The sequence below is a fragment of the Mustela nigripes genome, chromosome 6 (genome assembly GCF_022355385.1).
Source record: "Mustela nigripes isolate SB6536 chromosome 6, MUSNIG.SB6536, whole genome shotgun sequence".
In the NCBI taxonomy this organism is placed as follows: Eukaryota; Metazoa; Chordata; class Mammalia; order Carnivora; family Mustelidae; genus Mustela; species Mustela nigripes.
The window spans coordinates 4,873,966-4,896,766 of record NC_081562.1 but is presented as its reverse complement, the minus strand read 5'-3'; the positions used below and the strand labels follow the sequence as shown (position 1 = coordinate 4,896,766).

Here is a 22,801-nt window from a genome sequence, read left to right as displayed (position 1 = left end):
CCCGGCTCTGTCAACCTCCTTCCTTCCCCAGGACCCTGCGCTCCGCCCTGCCACAGGGGGGGTCCTGCTGTGTATTTTGAGGGTGTCCGTACGGTATGGAGCCGCTGTGGCTTATCTAGCTGGGACCTACCCGAGGCTGAGGGACATCAAAATACGTAAACGGCAACCCACTTACAGCCCCCGCAGGACGCCCTTGGTGGAGGTGCTTTGTTTCGCTTCTAGCCCTCGAGGCGGCGGCGGCGACTGGCAGCCTGATGTGGTGGTGGTGGTGAGGCTGCCGGCCCGCTGGGGAGCCTCCTGTCTGCTGCATCTGGCCCCAGGACGGTGCCTGGCACACAGGGGCTCAGATAGCTCTTTTGTGAGCTAAGGAAGGAAGGGAGGAGGGAGGGAGGGGCGCCCCAAGCCCCGCAGGCGTTGCTCTACACTATGATCCTGCAGGGAATATTAACATGGTTTACTCTTGTTCTGTTGAGGGCAGGGGAGGATGCAGGGAGAGAATGTTGAGTGAGGGGCCTCCGTACGCAGAGCTTTGCTGGGGGCCACCTGCAAAACGGGATCCCCACCGTGCCCGGCCTGGACTCCACGGCTGGCATGCTGTCCCTCCTGTCGGGGCCACGGCCAGCAGCCACGTCCTGGCTCGCGGCCGGTCGGGCTCTGCGTCAGGCAGCACGGTCACCCTCCCGGGTAACAGGTCACCGTGTTCTGCTGCTGCTGTTGCTTTGCTGAGGAGTGACAGCCCGTCGGGGGGACAGCTGGGTCGTAGAGACCCTTCCCCCCTTGCCCCTTAGCAGGTGGGGGACCTGCGAGGGGAGGGGGTGTGGACGGAGCTTGCCCCTGGGCCGGGCTTGGGGTCTGTCCTAGATCTCAGGCAGATGGGGCGGTTCTTGTAGGGTCCCCCAGGTTGCTCCCGGCTCGCTCTCAGGGATAAAGTCCTTCGTGGCAGTGTCTGTGAACATCCGCAGTCCTTACCGCGGTGTCCTGCTGTTAGAGAAACAAGGGGACCCACTGCACCGCCTGTCCTGCTCTGGCCCATCCCCGGAGTCCCTGCGGGTCCCCTCCCTGCCTCGCAAGTGCACCTCGAGTCAATTTCCCATGTCACGTGCCTAGAATGTTCCTAAGCGGGACACCTCCCGTTCTGGCCTCGACCTCCACACCCCCTTTCCCGCTCTAGAGTACTTTCCCAAGGAGCACGAAGGACTAGAAAGCTCCAAGCGCTGTGATGATCTGCTCGCCCCAGTCTGGGGGAGGGAGCGGCCGCCCCCTTGCAGCTGGGTCACTGGTGGCCCTGAGACCCTGCAGCGTCTCCTGACCCCTGTGTCTTGCTCTTGTCCTTCTCGTTGTAGAAAAGCTGGCGGACTGCAAGCTGAACGTGGCTGAGGTGACGCAGTCCGAGATCGGGCAGAAGCAGAAGCTGCAGACGGTGCTCGAAGCCGTGCACGGCCTGCTGCGGCCCCACGGCTGGGCGCTCCAGTGGACCGTTGACTGTGAGTGGTCTCGGGGGCCGCCGGGCCTGTCCCCACAGCTTGCCATGCTGTCATTCATCGTGGCCTCTCTGGGCTTGCACGTTCAAAACCCGTTCGTGCGGCTGCTGTCTGGAAGGCAGTGAGACGGGCCAAAGCCAGTGTCCCTGCTCTTGGAAGCTCGCTCCTGTCACTGCCTCCCCCCCGCCCGTGCTTTAGAGAGGAGAGATGTTTCTGGTCTGGTGGGGCAGGGGAGGCTCCCAGAGGAAGTAGGGGAAAGAGAGAGAAGCTCTGTGGGGTTCTTGGAAGGGAGCCAAGCGCATACACCAGTGGCCCCGACAGCACGATCCCCAGGAAGAGGTTCCTGCCGGCCTCTGGGTAGATCCCGGAGCGCTTGCACGGCCAGTATGAGGCATCACGGTCTTCCCAGCCCAGACGTGACACGGGAAGGTGAATAACTAAAGCCAGAAAGTTCTTTGTCGGGAGCCCCCCCGCTCCATCCTCAGTGTAGGACAGGCAGGGCCTGGCAGGGAAGCTCTCCCTGCTGCCAGGGTCCCCTGGGCTTTGGAGGAACGAGCCTCAGGCTGTGGTGATGGCGCCTGGTTTCTTGGCATCGGGACGTGTCAGAGACCCAGGCCTGCCTCTAGGGTCGTGGCCGCCGTGGGGGAGGACTGGGGTGTTTGGAAGCTGTAAGCCTGCGTGGGAGTGAGTACGACCGCGCCTGTCCGAGGACTGGAGAGCTGGAGTGTGGGGACGGCAGCCAGGGACCGAGGCTGGGCGGGGGTTCCCATCTCCCCGCTCCGAGTGCCGTCCCCCCGTGCTCCTGTCCCTCGCGCAGGCCGTGGATGGGGCAGAGGGAGGCCTGAGTGGCCGGGAGGTGATGCACGTTATTGTGACCCCTAAGTGGCCACGATGACCCATTTTCCACAAAATGCTCCCTTCCCTGGGCTAACCTCACTCTCCTGCCCGCTCTGTGTCCTCACCACCCCAACCCTGCTGACCCCTTTTACAAATGCTGTGCTTGGAAAGCGGTTGCCCGTGTCACCTGCAAGTCAACAGGAAGGAAAGCTAATGAGGCAGGAGAAGTAGACTCGCACAAGGCATTCGTCATCTTCATTTTCCCGTGGCCCCCGCGCCCACCCACCCCCCACCGTGGTTTTCCTCCGCGGTCTCGTTTGGATGCAGCGTCTTTATTGCCTTTTGGACCTGGGCTCGGGGTTCCTGTGGAACCTGACCTAAACCAGCTCCTGTCTTCCCTCCCCGACCAGCAATCCACGGGAAGAACCTGGTGGCCATCCTGCACCTGCTCGTGGCCCTGGCCATGCACTTCCGGGCCCCGATCCGCCTCCCAGAGCACGTGTCCGTGCAAGTGGTGGTCGTGCGGGTGAGTAGTGGGCGGCGGGGTGGGTGTGCGGATGCTTTTCTCGCGTGGACTCCCCCCACGGCTGCTTTTCTCCCCTCCCTCCTGTGTGGCCACCTTCTGTTCTCCCCTCTTGACAAAATGTGTGTCTTGCCCTGGCTTGGGGACACATGTCAGAGCCGGAACAATGGCACTGATTTGGAGAGAGGCAGATTCAAAGGCAATGAGTGTGTTGAGGTTTAATTTTCCAGCATTTTTTTAAAAAGAACATTCATTTCTCTCCAAAGCCAAGTGGTTGGAATTCAGTTCTCTTGAATGAGCTTATTACTCACCGGAGCGGGTTGAGACCAGCAGTATGAAATGGATACCCTGATGAAAGCTTTCTCTGCATCTGCTGTGAATTATCTCCTCCAGTCCCCGCGATTGCCCTCTTAGGGTCGTTTCTTTTGCTTCCCTTGGAGAGGTGTAACTGGGAGCTGGGGTCCTTCTGGCAGGGGCAAAGCAGCCTTTCCTGGCGCGTCCCCTGCGTTGAAGGGGACAGACCCAGTCCCAGCTCTGTGTTTGCGGTCTTGTCCAGTAAATGCATAGGAAGCACCTACTGTGTACTTGGCCCTGAGCCCTGGCTGTCGGGGACACCAAACGGGGAAAACACTTTGCTTGCGAAAGCACCACTCTCCTGCCAGACCGATGAGGTTTTGCTCGGAACCCGAATGTCTGTGTGTTCATGCACTGCGATGTCCAACTCCACTCTTTCCCTTAGCGGCTCTGTGCCTTCAGCGGGCTGCAATTGCGGCTCTGGCTGGTCCTGGTTTTATGAAGCGCCTGTCCCCTCCATTACCCTGAGAGCTCTGCCCGGACCCTGCGGGGCGGGAATGTCCCCTTGGCATCAGGCGAGGGTTACTCCCCCCCACCCCCCACGCTGTGGGGCCCCTGCTTGCTTCCTAAGGAGGGAGGTTTATGGTCCATGGTGGTGATGGGGTCGGGGACCGATTCTGCTGCCCCAGCCCTCGGGGCTCACCCATGGCTACCAGCCGGGAAAGGCTTCGCAAGGACACATGGGCATGTGGTTCTCAAACCCGTGTCCATCAGTCTCGGGGCCCCATGAGCGCTGTGTGGCTTGGTGATTAAGGCATTTCCTTTCAGGCTGTGCTTGGGTCCAAGAAAATCTTTTGGGTTTTCAAAAAGTTTTACTGATGCGGGCAAGCACTTGCTGGCGCCTCCTGCCTGACCAGGGTTACGGAAGGATGCTTCGGGCCACATCCAAAGGGGCATGCATCGGGGGGCGGAGGTCCCGAGAACTGGCCGGCCTCTGACCTCAGAAGCCGTCCTCCCAGACCCCAAGGCCTGGCCCTCCGTGTTCGATTCTCTGGTCGGAGATGGGAGATGCAAGGAATGTGGAGGTCCAAGGAGGGAAGGGGTGAGGATGGGGCCTCATTACTACCCGGCAGCGTGGCCGCGGGTGAGCCCTTGATTTCTCCGAGTTGCAGTGATTTCCCCCAGAGATCTGAGATGATGTTATAAAACGGAAATACTCAGCCTCGTGTGTCTGCTCCCTCGCCCCGGGCCCGGCATCGAGTAGGTGCCCAGCAGCTGTGTGGATACGTGAGGGAGCGAAGTGTCTCTGGCCTCGCTGGCGGCTCTCCGGGAGCCCGTGGGTGCTGACGGGCTCCGCTGCAGGGTGCCTGCTTTTCACCAGCAAGAACCAGCCGCGAGGCTTCCCTGGAGGCCAAGTTCTGGAAGGGCTGGGGAGCTCCGATCTCCAGAGGTGTCCACGGTGGGCCCCCCTGGTAGGGAGTGAGTTCCCCGTGTCTCGAGGGGTTCACGTAAGGGCTTACAGTGGTTGGATTAGCTGGCTGGTGAGAGCTGCCCTGGGGTCTGGGGACATGCAGGCTACTCCCCATCCCTGAACCCCCCACCCTGCCACCATCCAGGCCTCTTCACACCTGCGGGCTTCCGGAGAATTCCGTCACACACAGTGTTGTGTCCTAGCACTGCTGTTGCAAAAGACCACAGCCTGGGTGTTTAAAATAACAGACACTGTTCCCTCACTGTTAGGGAGGCTGGAAGGCCTACACAGGACTTGGCAGGGCCCCGCTCCCTCCAAAGCCTCCAGGGGAGGATCGTGCCTTCCCCTTCCAGCTTCTGGTGGCTGCAGGCAGCCCTCCGGGTTCCCAGTCTTGTAGGTGCGTCTGTCCAGGCACTGGCTCTGTTGTCAGTCTTCCTTCTGTGCCTGTGGCTGTTTTCTCTTACGAAGGCTCCAGTCGTGTTGGATTTGGGACCTACCCTAGTGCCTTATGGCTTCCTCTTAACTAGCTCTATCTGCCAACACCGTGTTTCCAAACAAGGTCACGTTCCGAGGTTCGGAACGGACATGACTTCTGGGGTGGACGGTGTGGGGGAGGCATCCTACTTAGGCAAGCGTGCCTGTCCTTACACTGGCTGCTCCTCTTGTTATGGGGATTCCCCGTGCCCCGTCCCTCTCCCAGCTGCACGGCATATGGGTTCCCTCGGGGAGCTAGGGTATTAATCCTGACAACCCCCCTGCCCCCACCAGCTGCCTGCTCTCAGAGCAAGGCAGAGAGGCTAGGGAGAGGGTGGAGGAGGGTCACCAAAAGGGTCATTCCCTGGAGTCACCTGCAGTCCGCCCCTGTGGGCATGGCTTGGATGCTGTCCAGTGTGGTCTGCACGCAGCTCAGGACCACGCCAGCGATATCCTTCCTCCTGTCCCCTCTGCCTGCCCACGTGTTGGTGTGTTTATTTGTTCATTTTGGGGTTTGCAGAAGCGAGAAGGCCTGCTGCACTCCAGCCACGTCACGGAGGAGCTGACCACGACAACGGAGTAAGTGGACACCAGCCGGGGACCGGCACGGACGCGGGGGGCCCACTTCTGCGCGCGTCCCTCGACCCAGGGATGAGATCCACTGTCCTAGCTTTAGGACCTGCGTGCACTTCTTCTTCAAGGATTTTTTTTTTTCCCTTGCAAGGAAGGGCAAGATAGTTTGATTTGGTATTTAAATGAGAAATTCTCCCAAATAGAAAAGTAGGCAAACCACATGCGGCACGGGAATTAGAACTTCCCGAGGCGGCCTGAAATCTTTTCTGGAGCAGCACCAAGAACGATGAGCAAACAGAAATAGAGCCGATCCCATTCAGAATCTCCTACAAGGAGGAAACGGTTAAGGGGAATTTAAAACCTTGAGCTTTTGTAAGGTGAGTGTGCTGGCGTCTTCAGAGTTTTCCGTGTGAGGACGGAGTTCTTCTCCGAAGCCTTTGGATGTATATTCCTTATTTTAGAAGGTGAACTTCGAGAAGGCTGGGTGAGGGGAGAAGGGGTTCAGAATGGTCAGGGGACCCCTTGTTGCGGCTCATCTGTGCGCCCGGGCATCAGGTCCATGGAAGAGAGAGCCATACTTCTGACCCAGAAATTCCTTTGAGAGCGTGTGGACTGTCGCTCGTCTCGTAGGGAAAGCCGGACGGCAACTTCTAAGACGTCTAAAAGGCTTCAAATCTACTGAACGTAGCCAGTCAAATGGTCTGTTTTGCAGGTAGCTTTTAGGAGCCCCCCACGGCCCCTTGTTAAGGATCTTTAAAAATTCACTGCATTGGTGCCTCTCCCCCAAACCTGGTTCAGATGAAACAGAACATGAACGATGGATCGTCTCGGTGAGCGCTCCTGCTCCGTCCCCCGAGTGATTGATTCCCGTGTCACCGGACGTATCACGTCCGGTCTTTCACAGATCCAGGCTGACACGGGAGACCATTCTGGAGTGGGAGCTGCCGGGTGAATTGGGAAGCCACTGCCATGTGGCCTGAGAGGCAGCACATCTGTTCCAAATCCATGGGGGTGGGGTGGGGTGGGGTGGGGTGGGGGAGGGGCGCGCAAGGGGCAAGGGACCTGGTGCTCAGTTCAGCCTGGCCTGTTTGGGAGCAGGAGGAGGGGAATGAGGAGTGGGGTCGTGTCTTATGATTATGTTACAAGCTCCCCTCCAAATCCAAGCAGCTTAAAACGACAGTCCGTTACCTGCTGATGACGCTGTGGATTGGACTGGGCTGGGCTAAGCCGGGCAGGTTGTTCAGTTCGTCTGGTGCTTGGTGGTGGCGGGTGGCAGGCCTCTGTCCCTGTACCTGTGCCTCGTCCTTGGGGTCCTGGGCTTCCTCCCAGGGCGCCCTCAGGGTTCCGGCCCCCTGCCCCATGCGGTGTCCTCATATTCTGTGGGTCAGAGCAAGTCACAAGATCATCCTGGGTAGGGAGGTGGAGACACACTGCCTGCCGTTGGGAGAGGCAGCTGGGCCTGTCGCAGGGGTGGGGGTGCAGCCCTGGGAGGGACTGTGGCCAGGGTTTGGTGACCTGAGGGCGGGCAGCTGGGGGAGTTAGGAGCTCTGGAACCGGAGCTAGTGGGGGTGAGGGGTGGGTAGAGGGTGGTGAATGGCCCGTACAGCTCACAGCAATGACCAGCATGAGGGCACTGTGCTGGGCACTGGGAGGTGGAGGGGTTTGGGACAGGGGCTAGCAGGCTAGCTGGTGACAAAGGCCGTGTCTGTAGAAATGTGGATTCCAGCCCAGGCAGCTTGTGGGAAGTGCTGTGTGGCCCCAGACTCAGGATGGGGAGGGATCGCCAGTCTCCTGTCTGGTCTCCTCGACTCTGGGCGTGCTCTCCCCAATCCCTCCCCCTCTGTGTGGCCATAGGGCATTGGGTGGAGCATCTAAATCATCAGATGTCTGCGAAAACCACAAAGTACTGTCCCATCAGCCTGCTGGCCTTCCCACTCCTTCTGGCCTTGGCATTCTGGCAGCCCAGCGTCCTGCAGCCCCAGAGATCCTCTGCACCTTCTGTCTAGCCTCGGCCTCCTTCCTGTCTCTTTCTAGAGCCGGTTCTGAGGTCCCCTCCTCCAGGAAGCCCTCCCTGTTTGCCAAACACAAATGGCTGGCTTCCTTTTAGTTCCCGTAGCATCTCCTGTATGTGACACTTTGGGTACACGTGGACTGTGTTGAAATGGGAGCTTATGGGGCAGGGCCATGGGGTTCATGGGAGCGGGCTGTTTATTTCTGCATTTTCATGGCATGCCCATAGTAGCTGCTCAAGAAGTATTTGTTAAATAAGTTGGAGCCTAAAGACTCGAGTCTAGAGGCATTTGGGGACGATCTGAAGACCCCCTCGCCTCTCAGGAAGCTCAAGCAGGGGAGGACCTGTGCCCGGGGCCCTCGCAGTCCTCATGGAGGGACTAGCCTCTGTGCCTTGTGGTTTCAGCCTCCACCTGCTAGATCAGGGTCCAGCCTCTGATTCTTTAGGATCCCTGAGTTTTGTGTTTCTCTGAACGGGCAGCTTACCACAGTGGGACCCTTGGGTGATCTGCATCCTGGACTTCAAAGTTTCCCATTCAGCGACCCCAGAAGACCTGTTATCTGCTGAACCATTCTTCCTGTTCACTGCTCCCATAATTTAATCCCCCCAAATGGCCTTCAGGGGTGGTTTGATTCAAGGTGGCCACTTGCTGCTGATCCTGTGCTCACATTTAGAAACCCACACACGCACCTGGCGTTTGTGATGAGAGGGACGGAGGATCTGTTTTAAGACAGAATTTACATTTTTGTAAAGAGCCCTTCAGCAGGACAATTTGAGGCTCCGACTTTGGGGTTCCCTCCATCGTGACCTCACCGCACTGTGTCTGAGCGCCCGCTGACAGCTCGCTCTCTCTCCCTCTGTTCTTGTTTGCAGGAGGATGATGGGTCGCTTCGGTAAGTACCTGTAGGTCAGGCGGGTCCAAGGTCACGGGCACTTGCGGGCTGTGGCAAGAAGTTCCCAGATGCGTGGATACGCGCTGTCCCCCAGGGTGCAGGGCCCACAGAACCCTGTGGGGTCTCCTGTAGCTCCCCCTGGGGTCTGTCTGCTTCTCTGAGCTGCTGCAGGCAGTGGGGGGATAAGAAAAGCCTGGTGGGGGGTGACGAGGTCGGGACTCCCTTTAGTCCCCAGAGAGCTGTTCCCAACCCCGTGGCAAGCAGCATGACCCTACCTTCCTCTCCGCGAGGGGCGGCAGATGGCAGGACAGCTTGGGACCTCATTTAAACCCTCCAGGGTGGGGAGTCTGTGCCGTAGCCAGAGGCCGTGTGAGTGAAGCTCATTGCTTTGGAGACTATTTTGAAACAGAAAGCTCTGGACCCCCAAAGGCCACTTTTCTGCAGGGAGCACGGCTGTTAGCAGAAGTGGAAGCCAAGTACACGTGTTCCCGCGTGCCCTTCAAGCGTGCCCAGCTGGAGTTCATCCTGTAGCTGTGGGGTCCCCAGGGGGAAGCCTGCCACCCTGGAGTCAGCCATGGGTCTGACCCCAGGACCCCGTCCCCTCACGGGTATCGTAGGGGCCCGTGGCACGCCACTGTGGCTTGTGTGCGAAGAGGGGACGTGGGTCCCTGTTGATGTCCTCAGACTTCCTGAAGTAAGCCTAATGCCGTGCTGGGGAAGTTCACAGTCTTCACGATTTTTGAGTAGCGATTCAGTCTTTTTACGTGTCTTTGTTATTTTAAAGAAAGGGAGGAAGAGGGAACCGTCCATGTCCAGTTGGGGGTGTCCCATGGCAGTGGGGAGTGCAGGCCATGGGGCCAGTGTGGGCTCCTGGAGGGGACAGGGGTCAGGCCCTGGGTCTGAGTAGGGCCGTCAGAGCATCGAGGGTCTTTGATTCTCTGAGCCATGTCCCATCCTGTGCCTGTGGGGCACAGGCCTGGTTGGAGGTTTGGGGGACCCAGGGAGCATCCGTGCCGCGGGGGGCTGTGTGCCGCGGCCGGGGGGCGAACAGTGCAGTAGCTGCTGGGCACAGGGTGACGACATGCTGGGAAGCAGCCGGGTGTCGCAGTATGAGAAGTGGACTCAGCTGCCGTGCCGGCGTTTGAGCCTTCGGGGCTGTGGAACCACTACTAGAGAGGCTCGCCCTGCTTGTGAAACACGAGCAGACCGTCATCGGGTGACAGCCGTGAGCGCCACCCCGGCTTCGGCTTCTGCTGGTGCAAGTGCCGAGGCCCCCTGGGTACCCAGACGGGCAGCCTCTGCCAGCCCTTCTCCCGTGGGCCCCTCCAGCCCCTCCAGCCCCCCGCCCACCGAGGTCGGACCTCCTTCCCTCCCCCCTGGTCCCAGGCTTGCCCTTTGATTTGGGGGTCAGGAGCCCTAAGATACCCCTTTACCCCTCACTCTTTACCCTCCACCTTGGCTTAAGGCAAAGCCACGGCCCTTGAGGTGGCCTCCGAGCCCTGTAGACCACCCCCTCCGCATGCGTCTCGCCGCCTCTCTGCCTCCTCACTCTGCCCGCATGTCCTCCGCCTGTAGCTCCCCTGTTCCTCTGAGAGCACCCCGGGGGGCCCATCCCTGTCTCCCACTTTGAGTGCCCTCTGCTCAGAGTGCCCTCCCTCTGGGCTCGCCAACTGCCCCCCCTTCCACGTGGCTCACTCCTCAGCTCTTCCCAGGAGGCCACCCTGGCTGCCCTGCCCCCGCCCAGCCTGTCTCTTTACTCCTGCGCTCACTGGTGCTCACAGAGAGCTGCCACCGCCTGGCAGACTCTGGGTGCTGGGATGGCCTGGGGACCCTCGGCCCCTCTGTGTGCCCCTTCCCCTGTGGCTCCTTGAACGGTAAGCGTCCTGTGGGCTGGAGCTGTGTCTTCCTCGGCGTGCCTTCGCCGGAGCCGCCAGCCCTGGGCTGCAGACATCCAGGAGCTTCTAGAGCTCCAGGGGGACCCTCCTTGGCTATGTCTGCTCACTGGGTTTCACAACAGGTCCTGCTCTGTGCTCATTTCTCACCTGAGCGCTGTGAGCTTGGGATGGAGGGGTTGCCCTGCCCCCCACATGGAGGCCCGCCCCTTCCCTGAGTCATCCCTGTCCTGGCTGAGGTGGGCTGGGAGGCCCATCTCCCCAGAGGAGCTGGGAGCTGCTGCCTGGTCTCCATGGCAACGGGCTTGCTGGCTGCATCTCCCCCGCAGGCGGCCCCTCCCCCGCCCCAGGCTTCGGGACAGGGGAGAAGCGGGGAGAAGCGGGGAGAAGCTCTCCTCCTCTGCTCCCCATCTCTTCCTCGGGTCTCCCCTTTCTGCCAACAGAGCTTGTGCCCCCACTGCAGCCTGACTGGGCCAGCTGTGCCACCTCCGGCTGCCACCCTGGGGGACTCCTTGCCCTGTGAGACCTGCTCTGAGCCTCCCTCAGGCCAGAGGGTCTGCAACCCTCCCCAGCTTCCCTGGCTTTCCTGTGCTTCTGTTTGCACTTTCTGTTCTCTCTGTCTGGAACGCCCTTCCTCCCTTTCTTGTCCCAGGAAACCCCGGCTAGGCCCGAGGCTCCCGTGTGACGCCCCCTCGGTCCCCTGTCCCTTTGTCCATGGGCCCCAGACTTGGTGCTTCTGTGGACCAGGCCGCTCACAGGAACGGGGAAGTGGCTGGAACATCGTGTGGTCGCCTGCCCCTCAGCCTCCGCGCGGGGTGGCGGTGGGGCAGACCGGGGCGCCCAGACCCCACAGCCGTGGGTGGCGCATGACGCCGGGCGGGCGGGAGGCGGGCTCCGTGCTGCCACACTTCCAGTTCCTGCAGACGAGCCAGAAATTCCTATTTATATTTTAAAAAGGTTAAACAAACAAAACAACTTTATTTGGACTGATGGTCACACCCGTGAGGGTTGTGCTGGGCCGGACGCCGGCCCGTCCCAACTGGTGGGGCCCCTTTCTGAGCCCTCTCTGGCCACCTCAGTTTACGCCTCTGCTGCCACCGGGCCCGTGTCCCTCCCTGTTTGTCCCCGTGACTGTTGCCAGAGCTTCCCGAGGGACCGTAGGGAGGGGCGGACTCAGAGGGGGCATCGAATGAACTGAGCCCGAGCCCCAGTGACCCGCCTGCCAGGCAGTGGGCTTGTCCCTCGATGTCCCGTGTGTTTCGTTCTGACACCAGCCGTGCGCTGGGGACTATTTTTACTCCCACTTTACGGAGGAGGAATGGGGTTAGGGAAGGAGGTGAGTGGCCTGATGTTCCGGGACCCGTTTTCATTCCCGAGGCCCGGCCGGCAGCAGGTGAGGGCAGCACAGGGGGCAGCGGGCCTCCGCTCCCTCCCGCGGCTCCCCTGCACGCCTTCGCTCTGAGCCCAGCGGTGGCCCAGCTAAATATACCCGGCTGACGTCAAGCTCTCTCCTGCTCCGAGAGTTTTTCTCAAGCTGCATTTAAAGTTTGTGTTTTGCTTTGTAAAGATTTAGCTTTTTTCCCCCTCCCTTTGCAGACTGTCGTATTGAGACTCATGGGACTTAAATGATTATAAAAATAATTTACAGCTGCCTGGGTAGAGGAGCGGGAGGAGGGGCCGCTCTGCATGGTCGGGCCTTTCGGTTGCTGTTGGGTTTCAGGTGGAGGAAGCTGGGGGGTCGTCCCCCGTGAATGCTCGCAGCCCCCATGCATGGGTGCGTACGTGCCAGGTACACCCCCCCCCACGTGCATGTGTGCCCTCGTGCGTGTGTGCACGCTGCACACACCCCATGCACACGCCTGTGCATGCACATGCGGCCGACGTGGGTGTGCAGATGCACACCACACATGCTTGCACACACACACACAGCCCCCTCCCACCTTCCCTCTCCCCACCCCCCAGGCCAAGGAGGATGCTACCTGGGATGAGGCCGTGAGTTGCGTCCCCATGCCCTAGGCCTTGGACACCGAGCGCCTTCCTTTTGGGGCTGGGCTGCAGGGAAGGGCTGGGACGCTTCCTCTAGGAGACCTGCTTCTCCGCTTACTTGGGTACCAGCCTGTCTTCTCTCTGATTTCTGCCTCCCTCCCCCTCCATGGGCAGGCCAGGCAGTCCTGAAGCAAGCCCTGGGTCAGCTCTGGTTCTGGGCTCCCAGCCGCCCCCAGAGACGCGGTGGAGGTTTCCTACCCCCGCCGCACTCCCATCTGGCTGGGCTCCCCAGCCCCCAGCCCTCCACACTGGGGTCTGCCCTCAAGCCCCTGCTAGTAATAGTGGGCCTCTCTGCTGGCTGAGGTCCTGTGTTGCCCCGGGCACCTTGGGGGGGACAGCTGGCTCCTGGAAGACAGAAGTCGGGCTCCAGGGCCTTCCAGATGCCCTCCTCCCTTTCCCTCTCTGCCCCCCCGTGACTCCCCACAGCCCTGCATCCCCTCTGAGGCCTCCGTCTTCCTGCCTGGACTCTGGGCTGCAGGGGGCTGCAGGGGGCTCTTCCTGCCTCCAGGTCCCCTCCCCCGCCACAACACAGGCTAGAACCAGGCACCCACCAGCTGCTGTTCACCCGCTGAGAGCCTTCTTGGCCTGGCCTCCAGTGCCTCCCATTGGAAAGGGAAGGGACTGGTTCTGTGTTGATTTGGAGCACACGGCTGGGCCCTTGAGTTGGCAGAGCAGGTCGGGGCTCACCTGGAAGGAGGAGGAGGGTGGGGCACGATGGAACAGGCCGCCTCAGGCCCTGCCAGTGCTCCCACAGAGGGGGACACCCCCAGAAGAATTGCTGGAGAGAGCGAGTCTGGAGCAGGGTCTCCTGTTTGTTCATTTGTCCTGGGTAATGGCGGGAACAAGCAAGACAGTGGTTTCAGCCAGCGCGGAGCTCAGGGGCCTGCCATGACTCTCCAGCAGACCCATGATGATAAGATGTACTCTCAAGCAGTGACTAAGGGCATCGAGAGGCACACGCGGGGTCAGAGGACAGGGAGCGGGCATGGGGCACTCTTCTAGGGTGTGGATGGTCATGGAAGGCCCTTCAGAAGTGGTGACATCTGAGAGCAAGCTGGAGGAAGTGACAGGTAGATAGCCCGTGCAAAGGCCCCGTGGCAGGTGCGTGATGAGGAGAAGACAGGAAGCCGGTTGGTGGTGTGAAGTCAGGGAGGGTGTGTGTGTTAGGGGGTGACTCTGACCGCTGGATCTCGTGGGCCAGGGGAGAGCAAATGAATTTTATCCTAGAGTGATAAGAGAGGTTTTTTTTTTTTTGGAGAGTTTTGGTGAGAGCAGAAATGGCAAGGAGCACGAAACGATCCAGTCTACCGTGTTCCTGTTGGGAGAAGGGATCGGAGGGCTGGGAGTGGAGGAGGGAACCCGGCTAAGGCAGGAGGCTACAGCTGCCGCAGGTGAGGGCCCGGGGCGGGTGTGGGGCTGGCAGCTGTGCTAATGGGGAGCTGTGCTCGGAGGTAGCAGCGAGATTTACTGGTTTGCATTGCACGGAGCGTGGGGCAGGAGAGAGGCGGGCAAGGGACGCCTCCTGTCGAGGATGTCGTGGGGGCGGATGTTCCAGTGCTGCCCGTGAATTTCACGTTACAAGATAGAAACTGAGGGCGGGGTGGACGTAAAAGCATTTTTACCCTGTTTTTGCTCCCAGCTGCACCTGTCCCTGGGTTCTGGCGGGAACGAAGCGGCTTCTGGGCTGGCGGGGAGCGTAGGGGCGGGACATCCCGGCGGGGTCAGGAACTGCCTGGTCCCCGGGACGGGCCGGGACGCTTCCATCAACCCTGCCTGTGCCTCTCCACTTGCCCACGCAGAGCGGGACGCCTTCGACACCCTCTTCGACCACGCCCCGGACAAGCTCAGCGTGGTGAAGAAGGTAAGCTCCGGGCCGGGCTGCTTGCCTCCGTCCCCAGGCTTCTCTCTCCACACGCGCTCCGTGCCGGGAAGAAGGTGGGAACATGTTTGAAATCTCTGAAATGTTTGCCACATGGATTGAAGTGTAATTATAGTCAAAAACGTAACTACAGTGCATAAAATTAGCGCCTTTTAACTCAACATCTCTGCTCCCTGGGTGTCTCCCTGCCCACCCGCCCGCTTCTGTTGAGTGAATTAGCCAGCCAGCGCCCGCGTGGTCCTTCATTCCGACTCGAGGCTTTTTCTCAATGTGGAAATGTTTTCAAGTGTGTCAGCCTGCTGGCTCCAGCGGGCCTCATTACCGCGAGGCTGTATGCTCAGCCTGCCCGGGACACAGGCAGGCCTTTGCCGGCTGAGCTGCTCGGAGCGTGTGTTTGGCCCCTTTCCCTCCAAACAGGAGTGCCAAGGACAGGCCCTTCATCAGCCCAGGCAGCCTGCGTGTAGGCTACGGTTGGAAAAAACAAGAAAAAATCATGTGAGCTGAGGCTGTGGTGTCAGGGGCTGGGGAGTGATGAGCTTCCAGGGGATCTGCCGGGAGGGCCTGTTCTCACCCAGAAGGAATCAAGACTCAGCTCTCAGCCTGTGGAGTTATCTGAGCGCCTACAGACATATCGCGTGGGGAGGCAGTGGGAGGGTGGGTGCCCTTTCCACCTCCCTGTAACATCCAAGGAGAGGTCATTTCTGCCCGTGTGCCCTAGGGGAGACAGCCCTTTGTCTAGCACAACTGCTCGCAACAGGCTTCTTAATGCAGGACTTCTCAGGACCATTAATATGCTGGCATGGGTTGGAATTCTCCAAGATCGGACTTAGTAGGAAGCATTTTCCAAGCTTATTGTCGACGGTGAGATCTGTTTGTCTTGTGATTGAATGTATTAAATTCCCATGGATCCCACTTTTGGAAAATGCCGCTGCAGCCTGGGACAATGAGAGTATTTTAGTCGTTGGAAGCACATTGCAAAAGGCTGGCAGTGCCCCTCCTGGGTGGAGCCGCCTTAGCATCCTTGGGTGATGACTGACGCACCTTGGGGCTCCGAGCAGTGCCCCCAACCCCTACCCCTTGTCACATCTGGGTCCCAGGACCTCATGCACAAGAAGATGCAAATCTGGCCCCTCCCCCGCCTATCAACTATGTGACCCGAGGCAGATGATAACCCCTACCTCAGTTTCCCCACCTGTCAGGACCGAGGCGGGACCCACCTCTCAGGGGCGCTGTGAGAGTAAAATGTCATCATGTCCGTGCAAAGGCCCAGTGCGCAATATACTGGGTAGGGTTGAGCATGGCATGAGGTTTGTTTGTTGGTAGATACGATGTTAATTCATTCTTTGAAAAGATGTGTTTTGGGCACTGGGGAGGAATTCATCTGCTGGCAGCTTCCTGCTTCCAGCCCCGCCCTCCCGCACCCCCACAGGAGAGTTGCCGTGTTGATGGCTCCTTGTGCCCCAGGGAAAAGCCGGGGGTCCCTGTCCACCTCTCCGGGGTCGCCCCCTCAGACTTCCTCCTATCCCATTACGTCCAGCGGCAGTCTGAAGATCCCAAAGCGTTCGCACATGTGCATGGGCCGGGGGGTCCCGGCTTGGCCCGCCCCCGCCCCACACCCACTCAGATGCTCACTCCCTTGGCATCCTGCGGTGCCGTGGCCTCTCCTCCGTGGCACGTCTCACGCGCTGGGCTCTAGCCCTGGATTGCTCTTGATAGCCTCCACCAGGCGCGTTTATGGAGAACTGTGCCACGGGCTCTCCAGGGGGGACCCTGTCTTGCCGTCTTCGTGTCCCCCGCACCAAGCAGAGTGCCTGGCACGTAGTAGCTGCTCAGTAAACTTGAGTAGCACGACTAAGGAAAGGCCATCGTATCCACGGGCGGGGGGAGGGGTGTTGCGGCTGGTGGTGTGTCCCACTGAAGCTGGGTTTGCTGGCAGAGAAGAGTTACAAGGAACAAGTTTTAAACTTTGGCTAGAGAGAAGCCGGCAGCCTGTTGCTCTGAGCTCAAGCTTACCCAAGGTTACCGAAGCAGGTGCATGTGGCCCCTCGGGTCAGCCTTCTATCATTTCTGGTCACATCTAGGACGTATCTAAAAACACTGTCCTCTCCCCCTGACGGTTTTATGCTTCTTGAAGAATTGCTTGTCCCCTCTAGGGCTCTTAAAATATCTTACGGGAGTGTGGATAAGCGGGTGTATGCCTAGGCTGGTGGACAGAGAGGCGCGTTTTCTTCTCCGGCGGGGATAGTACATGGAGGCATTTTTTCATTAAAACCAAGGGTCACTGGGAGAAACTGACCCTTTTATTTTAGCAAACATTGGAGATGATGGGAGCATCTCCCAAGTTGGTGATGGTCAGGGTCAGGTCCATCCCGTTGGATGGGAGCAGGCAAGTGGCCTGTCTCACTCACGGCTCCCGTGTCTTTGCCTTCACAGTCTCTCATCACGTTTGTGAACAAGCACTTGAACAAGCTGAACTTGGAGGTGACGGAGCTGGAGACCCAGGTGAGCAGTGTTCTGGGGTTCATATTTTCAGCCAGCTCTCCGATCCTGTGTGGGGCACGAAGGAGACGGGCGCCGTCTTGTTAGTCCGACAAGGAGTGGCCGCCCTGGCCTTCTCTCGGACCCTCTGTCATAGTGTCCTGTGGCTGCTGGAATCGAGTCCCACAGACCAAACAGCTTGAACCACAGACATTTCCATCCTCACCGTCCTGGAGGCTGGAGTCCCAGACCCACACGGGCCGGGCTGCTTCCTTCGGAGGCCTTTGGGAGTGACGTCTTCTAGAGAAGGTCACATTCACAGGTTCCGAGGTTAGGACTCCAGCACATTTGTTAGGGGACACAGCTCAACCCTAACACCCTTGGAGGCGTCACACCTCCCCCACTGGAAGGTCTTGGCATGTGCAATTCTTCCAGTCTAGAATGTTCCACGCCCCCCGCCCCCGCTTCCCGCTTCTGTTCCCCATTGCCATGCTTACTGCGTGAGCGCTCGCGGAGTACCTGTCCAGTGAGTGTGTATGAAATATTTCTTCCGTGGGCAGCGTGTGAAGTGTCCTCCCGCACCCCACTCAGAGCTCACGCCGCAGAGTGAAAATCCGTTTCAGCAGGCATCAAAGACAAAATATAATTTTCCCGGGATTAGCTGGCTGCTTGAATTCGGAGCCGTTCGTATTCTCGGTGCAGAGTCCTCTCACCCCCAGCTGATCCTGCTTAAACCCCTGGGTGACTGCCGCCCTGCCTGTCTCTCTCTCTGCCTTTCCTCATTTGCTTTTCTAATTAAAAAAGTAATTCAGGTTCATTGTAGAATGTCTGAACATGCAGATAAGCACAACAAAAAGTGTTCTTAATCCCAACACCCAGAGATAACTGTGGCGAGCGCGGTGTTCCGGACCTGTCCTCCACCTGGCTGGCTAATCACGGACCTCGTGGGTCTGTCCTGGAAAGCCAAACGGGCCGTTAGTAACGAGTGTGTTTATTTGTGCATTGTTGGTGACGTTTTCTGAACACTGCCCACCGAGCCTCTGGTTCCTTGCCGTTGGGTGTATCAGGGTCCGCCAGGGTCCTCGCAGGCCTGCTCTCCCTCCCCGCCGCCTTCCCCCTTCATCCTGCCCAGACCTACCCGCCTGCAGTTCACCGGGAGTCTTCCAGACGTCTTACACACACGTGTATTTTGTTAACGACAGTGGCTTCTGCTGCACGGCTCTTCTCGCAGGGTGTCCTCTGTGATGCTTGTATGCCGGGGTCTTTCTGGTGGAGTCTGGTGGTGTGATTCCATCTCGTCCTTCTTCCCTTGCCCGGTCGGTCGGTCTGTCCGTCTGCACTGGTCACCTCTGAGGACTGCCTCCTCTTCCGTCCTAACACACCACGTGGCACGAAGTCCACTCCTCGTGATGGGGTGCCCCCGCCCTCATGACAGGGGGTGCAGGGGCTCTCTGCCCTCCGCTTCTGCTGCCGGTGCCCTCACTTCGTCAGGACGTGCTCCTAGAAGGCCGTGATGCTTTTGAGGGCCCAGGAAGGCTTGCCCTGAGCCCTGCGAGCCATTCCCCATTCTCACTTCCCACCGGCCCACACGCCAGCAGGAGCGGCCCGAAGCCCCAGACCGAGACTCTGCCCCTCAGTTTGCGTGGACCTTGAGGTACCCAGTGTCCCCTTTCTTCTCTCATCACCCTTAAAGGGGTTTTTAACCACTGTCGGCAGAAAGGAGGTATTTTTATAAATCATGTGCATCGTCAGGGAGACGTGGGCTCAGAGCCCTGCTCAGGGTGTGTGTGTGTGTGTGTGTGTGTGTGTGTATTTAAAAACCACTTCTGTATTCTGGGCAGCTTCCTAGCTGTGTGATACCGAACTAGTGACTCAACTTCTCTGTGCTTCTCTTTTCATGTTGAGGGGGCAACAGATACGGGGAAGCTTAACGGAGGTCGTGCGGTCACGAGCTGGGTGTTGATGAAGATAGTGCCGTGGAGGCGTGGGGCGTCTCGGGGGATCTCAGCTAGGGCACGCCCCCACCTCGGGACAAACATGTGCTCTCATGAGTGTGAGCTAGAGGGTCCGTTGGCTGATAAGCCGCGGGGCTCTGCCTGGCTCAGTTTTCACTGGTGCCCCCTCCCTCCCGTGCCTTCCCCGGCAGCTTCCATCTCTCCCACTGCCCCGTGCACGAGGGGGCCGGGGCTGGGCTCGGGAATGCCATGGAAGGGAGCAGAGGCTCTCCGTCCGCCTCGGCTCCCTGCGCCTCCTGGGCAGGTGATGGGGGCAGGATCGTCCTTCGCAGATGGCCTGGAAATGGGGTCCGTGTTGCCGAGAGAGCCGGTTTCTCCGGGCCTGCTGCTGGCCCGGTGTCGGTGGAGCAGTCCCACCAGCACGGTCTGCCAGAGAGCCGTCCTTGGCCAGCCCGGCAAGGAGGGTGTCCCTCTGCCTTGCTCTTTGTTCTTCACTCTCCTTCCCCTTTCTAGCGGTGATACCGGACACTTGTGATTTCGACTTTTCTTCTTTAAATTGGAGGCCTTGATGGCCGGCCTAGGACAATTGCGGGGAGCTGCTCTTTTTAATAAAGTCCTCCTTTGGCTCATTTTATCCTCTGCACGTCGCTAGTCTCGGGGAGCTGAAGGGTCCCGGCTGCCCAGGCCCTCGCAGCCATCCTGCTGTCCTGCCGTCCTGCCGTCCCGCGTGGCAGTCTTCCAGACCAGGGGACCACGCCGGCCAGGAGAGCTTCCTCGTAGGGATGGAGGAGTTCTGTCCCCACGCATCGGCTGCAGGAGCCACTGGCCACGTGTGGCCGCTGGGCACCTGAAATGTTGGTGGTATGATTGAGGAACGGAATTTTGTATTTTTGTTAAACATCTTTTCAGTTTAAACATCTTGGAACTTGGTTACGTAATAGCATGAATGTATTCAACAGGGCTGAACTGTACACTTAGAAATGGTGAATGTGGGGCCGCCTGGGTGGCTCAGTCGGTTAAGCATCTGCCTTTGGCTCAGGTCATGATCCCAGGGTCCTAGGATCGAGCCCCACATCGGGCTCCTGCTCAGTGGGGAGCCTGCTTCTCCCTCTGTCTCTGCCTGCCTCTCTGCCTGCTTGTGCTGTCTCTCTCTCACAAATAAATAAATACAATCTCTTAAAAAAAAAACGGTTAATATGGTACATTCTAGGTATGTTTTATCATGACTCCAAACAAACAAACAAACAAACAAAAAACCCCACATATGCCAGACACAAAAGGATAAGGAGTTTCAGTTTTGCAAAATGATTTGAGTTCTAGAACAGCTGGCTGGCTGGATGGTTGCACACAGTAGGAATGGACTTCACGCCAGCGACCTGGATGCTCAAACGTGGTTAAGATGGTAGATTTCATGTTACGTATGTTTTACCGCAGCAACAAAGAGTAAACCAGCAACATTCAAACAAAAAAAATGTCTGATTTCAATAGGCACGTGCGGCCAGTAGCAGTCATGTGGGACTGCACAGTCTCAGACATCTGGAGGCTGGGGTCCTCACAGGTCCTGGCCGGGCAGCAGACCCCAGCAAGTCTCGGCCCCTCAGAGATGCCCCCTCTGTGCTCTGGGGATGGCGGAGGCCCGCCCTCTGGGTGCCTTCTGTACCTCGGTTCTCTTGTCTCCTCAGGCAAATTTGGTTTTGTGTTCACCGGTCTTCATTGCTTTATCTTTTTTTTTTTAAGGATTTTACTTATTTATTTGACGGATCACGAGTAGGCAGAGAGGCAGGCAGAGAGAGATGGAAGCAGGCGCCCCGCTGAGCAGAGAGCCCGATGCGGAGCTCGATCCTAGGACCCTGGGATCATGACCTGAGCCGAAGGCAGAGGCTTTAACCCACTGAGCCACCCAGGAGCCCCCATTGCTTTATCTTTAAAAGGAGTAATTCTTCCCTGGCTAACTGGGCGTTGGGGAGAGCAGTCTTCCAGAGAGTCGGGGCTTTTGTTCTGGATTCCTGGTCCCCCTCATGTGGGTGGATGGTGCTGCCAGGCCAGGTAGCGGGGGTGGGGGTTGGGGGACCTGGGTCGAGAGCAGCAGCCTGCAGCCCTTTCCCTGACCCAGTGCCGCCCGGTGTTCAGGGCCTGGCTGGGATGGACACTAGAGGCTCCTCTCGATGGACCTCAAAGGCTTATGGTCACCGGGGCTCAAGCAGGGGAAAGTGTCATCTGGCACCGTGGGCACAGCTGAAGAATGTGCTCGGACAGCTAACAAAGGGAGCAGGGGGAACAGGGCAGCAGACCCCAGACCAGAGCCTAGGGCACCCAGCAGGTCATGGACAGACGGGTCGTCCCAGCAGGTCATGGACAGTCGGGTCGTCCCAGCAGCCGACACTGATGGGGACGTTCCCCGTGTGCTGGGCCATCCCTGTCCACCTTCTCATGTGTCCCTATGCCAACCCCGAGAGACGGGAGCCAGTGTTATCCCAAGGTTGGCAGTAGTGGGGCACTGGGCTTTGTGGCCAGGCTGCCTGCTTCTAGAGCCGTGGCCCTGTCCGCACATGCTCCGACCCCAAACAGGTGCGTGCCCACGTCCAGTCCCAAGCGAGATGCTCTGCTCCCAGGTCCTTCACCTGACTGCAGGCTCGTGCCTGAACAGGGCATGGATTTCTTGCTTTAAAACGTTTTCCTTCTTTGGGAGAGAACGCAGAATGTTCCCTGCCTCCCTGCGCAGCCCCGACACCTCACCCCGCGTCTCTCTGTAGTTTGCAGATGGCGTCTACCTGGTTCTGCTCATGGGCCTTCTGGAGGACTACTTCGTCCCCCTGCACAACTTCTACCTGACGCCAGAGAGCTTCGACCAGAAGGTACGTGTGTGGTCTCCGTCCCCAGAGCGGCCCCAGATGCGCTCGCTAAAGCGCACAACCCAGACGGGCCCCTGATGGCTCTTCCTGGAGTCTCGCTAGTTTGGAAAAACAGGACTGCCGCCAAGCGGTACTGCCGTGAGACATGACCCAGCCCTCAGTCACGAAGTAAGCCCATCAGTAGTGCCAGACGCTCCCGGGTGCTGTGTGCTCAGTCCTCCTCGGGGTCTTTGTCTTGGGACGGTACCCTTTGTAATCCCGGCGGCCCGTGGCCGCAGACATGCAGAGCCCTCCCCCGTCGATGCCGCCCCCATGTCACTTCTGGTTTTCCCACCTGCTTCTGCCCTCCCCAAGCACTGCTGTTCTCAGGGCTGGCCCAGAGTCCCATGGCTCCGACACCCCTGCCTCCCTGTTCCCTTACTCTTGGACAATTAACTTGTTTCTGGTGGTTTTCACAATAAACTACTAGGGCATCTTCTCCAGTCCTTCTCTCTTCCAGTCTGTCCGTCTCTCTGTCTGGATCTGTCTCCCTTCCTGTGGATTGTTTTCTAGGAAAATTCCCCACATGGGATTGTTTGGGTCAAAGGGCCTCAACTTTGGATCCGGGTTGCTGCCTCCCCCGTGTCCCTGTCTGTGCCCGGGTGTCTTGCCTGCTGCTCGGGGCTCCCCGGAGTTCAGCCCGTCCAGACAGCAGTCGGCGCGTGGCCTTCAGAAACTTGGCTCCTGCGCCGTCCATATTGCTTTGGACTCGGGGCATCTGTCGTTGGATTTTCCCAAAGTGCTAGACCCGTGAGTCAGAGAGGCAGACAATGCAAGCAGGTGGCGGCAGCCAGGGAAACGTCCGACAATGGGGCCAGTGTTTATCAATCTGCATACTTCTGGCACCTTCCAGGCCGTCCGCTCACGGCCAAATGTTGTTCCTGCCTCGCCTGCTGAGATGGAATCAGAGCAGATTTGAGAGGGCCTGGCATGGTCGAACAAGGGTGAATGGAGCGCGAGCCAGAGGGGAGCGAGCAGAGCGCTGTCGGAAGCAAGGGTGCCTGTTGTTCTGGAAACGAGAACACAGATACTGCGGGGAAGAGGCTCCTGCGTTTCCAGGCCCGACGGGGCCGGCTGCAGAAACGTTGTTTGGGAGAGAGATT

The 22,801-nt window shown here is 59.0% G+C and overlaps 1 protein-coding gene across 4 annotated transcripts in view; it reads left to right on the top strand.

Moving 5' to 3' along the window:
- PARVB (parvin beta) overlaps window positions 1-22,801 on the top strand; it is a 93,068-nt gene that overhangs the window by 63,753 nt on the left and 6,514 nt on the right. For all 4 annotated transcript variants that reach the window (XM_059401828.1, XM_059401830.1, XM_059401831.1 and 1 more), the window contains exons 5-11: window positions 1,344-1,484; window positions 2,729-2,844; window positions 5,601-5,659; window positions 8,538-8,557; window positions 14,295-14,356; window positions 16,808-16,876; window positions 21,561-21,662. In XM_059401828.1, coding sequence (XP_059257811.1) covers window positions 1,344-1,484; window positions 2,729-2,844; window positions 5,601-5,659; window positions 8,538-8,557; window positions 14,295-14,356; window positions 16,808-16,876; window positions 21,561-21,662 — 569 coding nt within the window. The remainder of the gene's footprint in view (window positions 1-1,343; window positions 1,485-2,728; window positions 2,845-5,600; window positions 5,660-8,537; window positions 8,558-14,294; window positions 14,357-16,807; window positions 16,877-21,560; window positions 21,663-22,801) is intronic.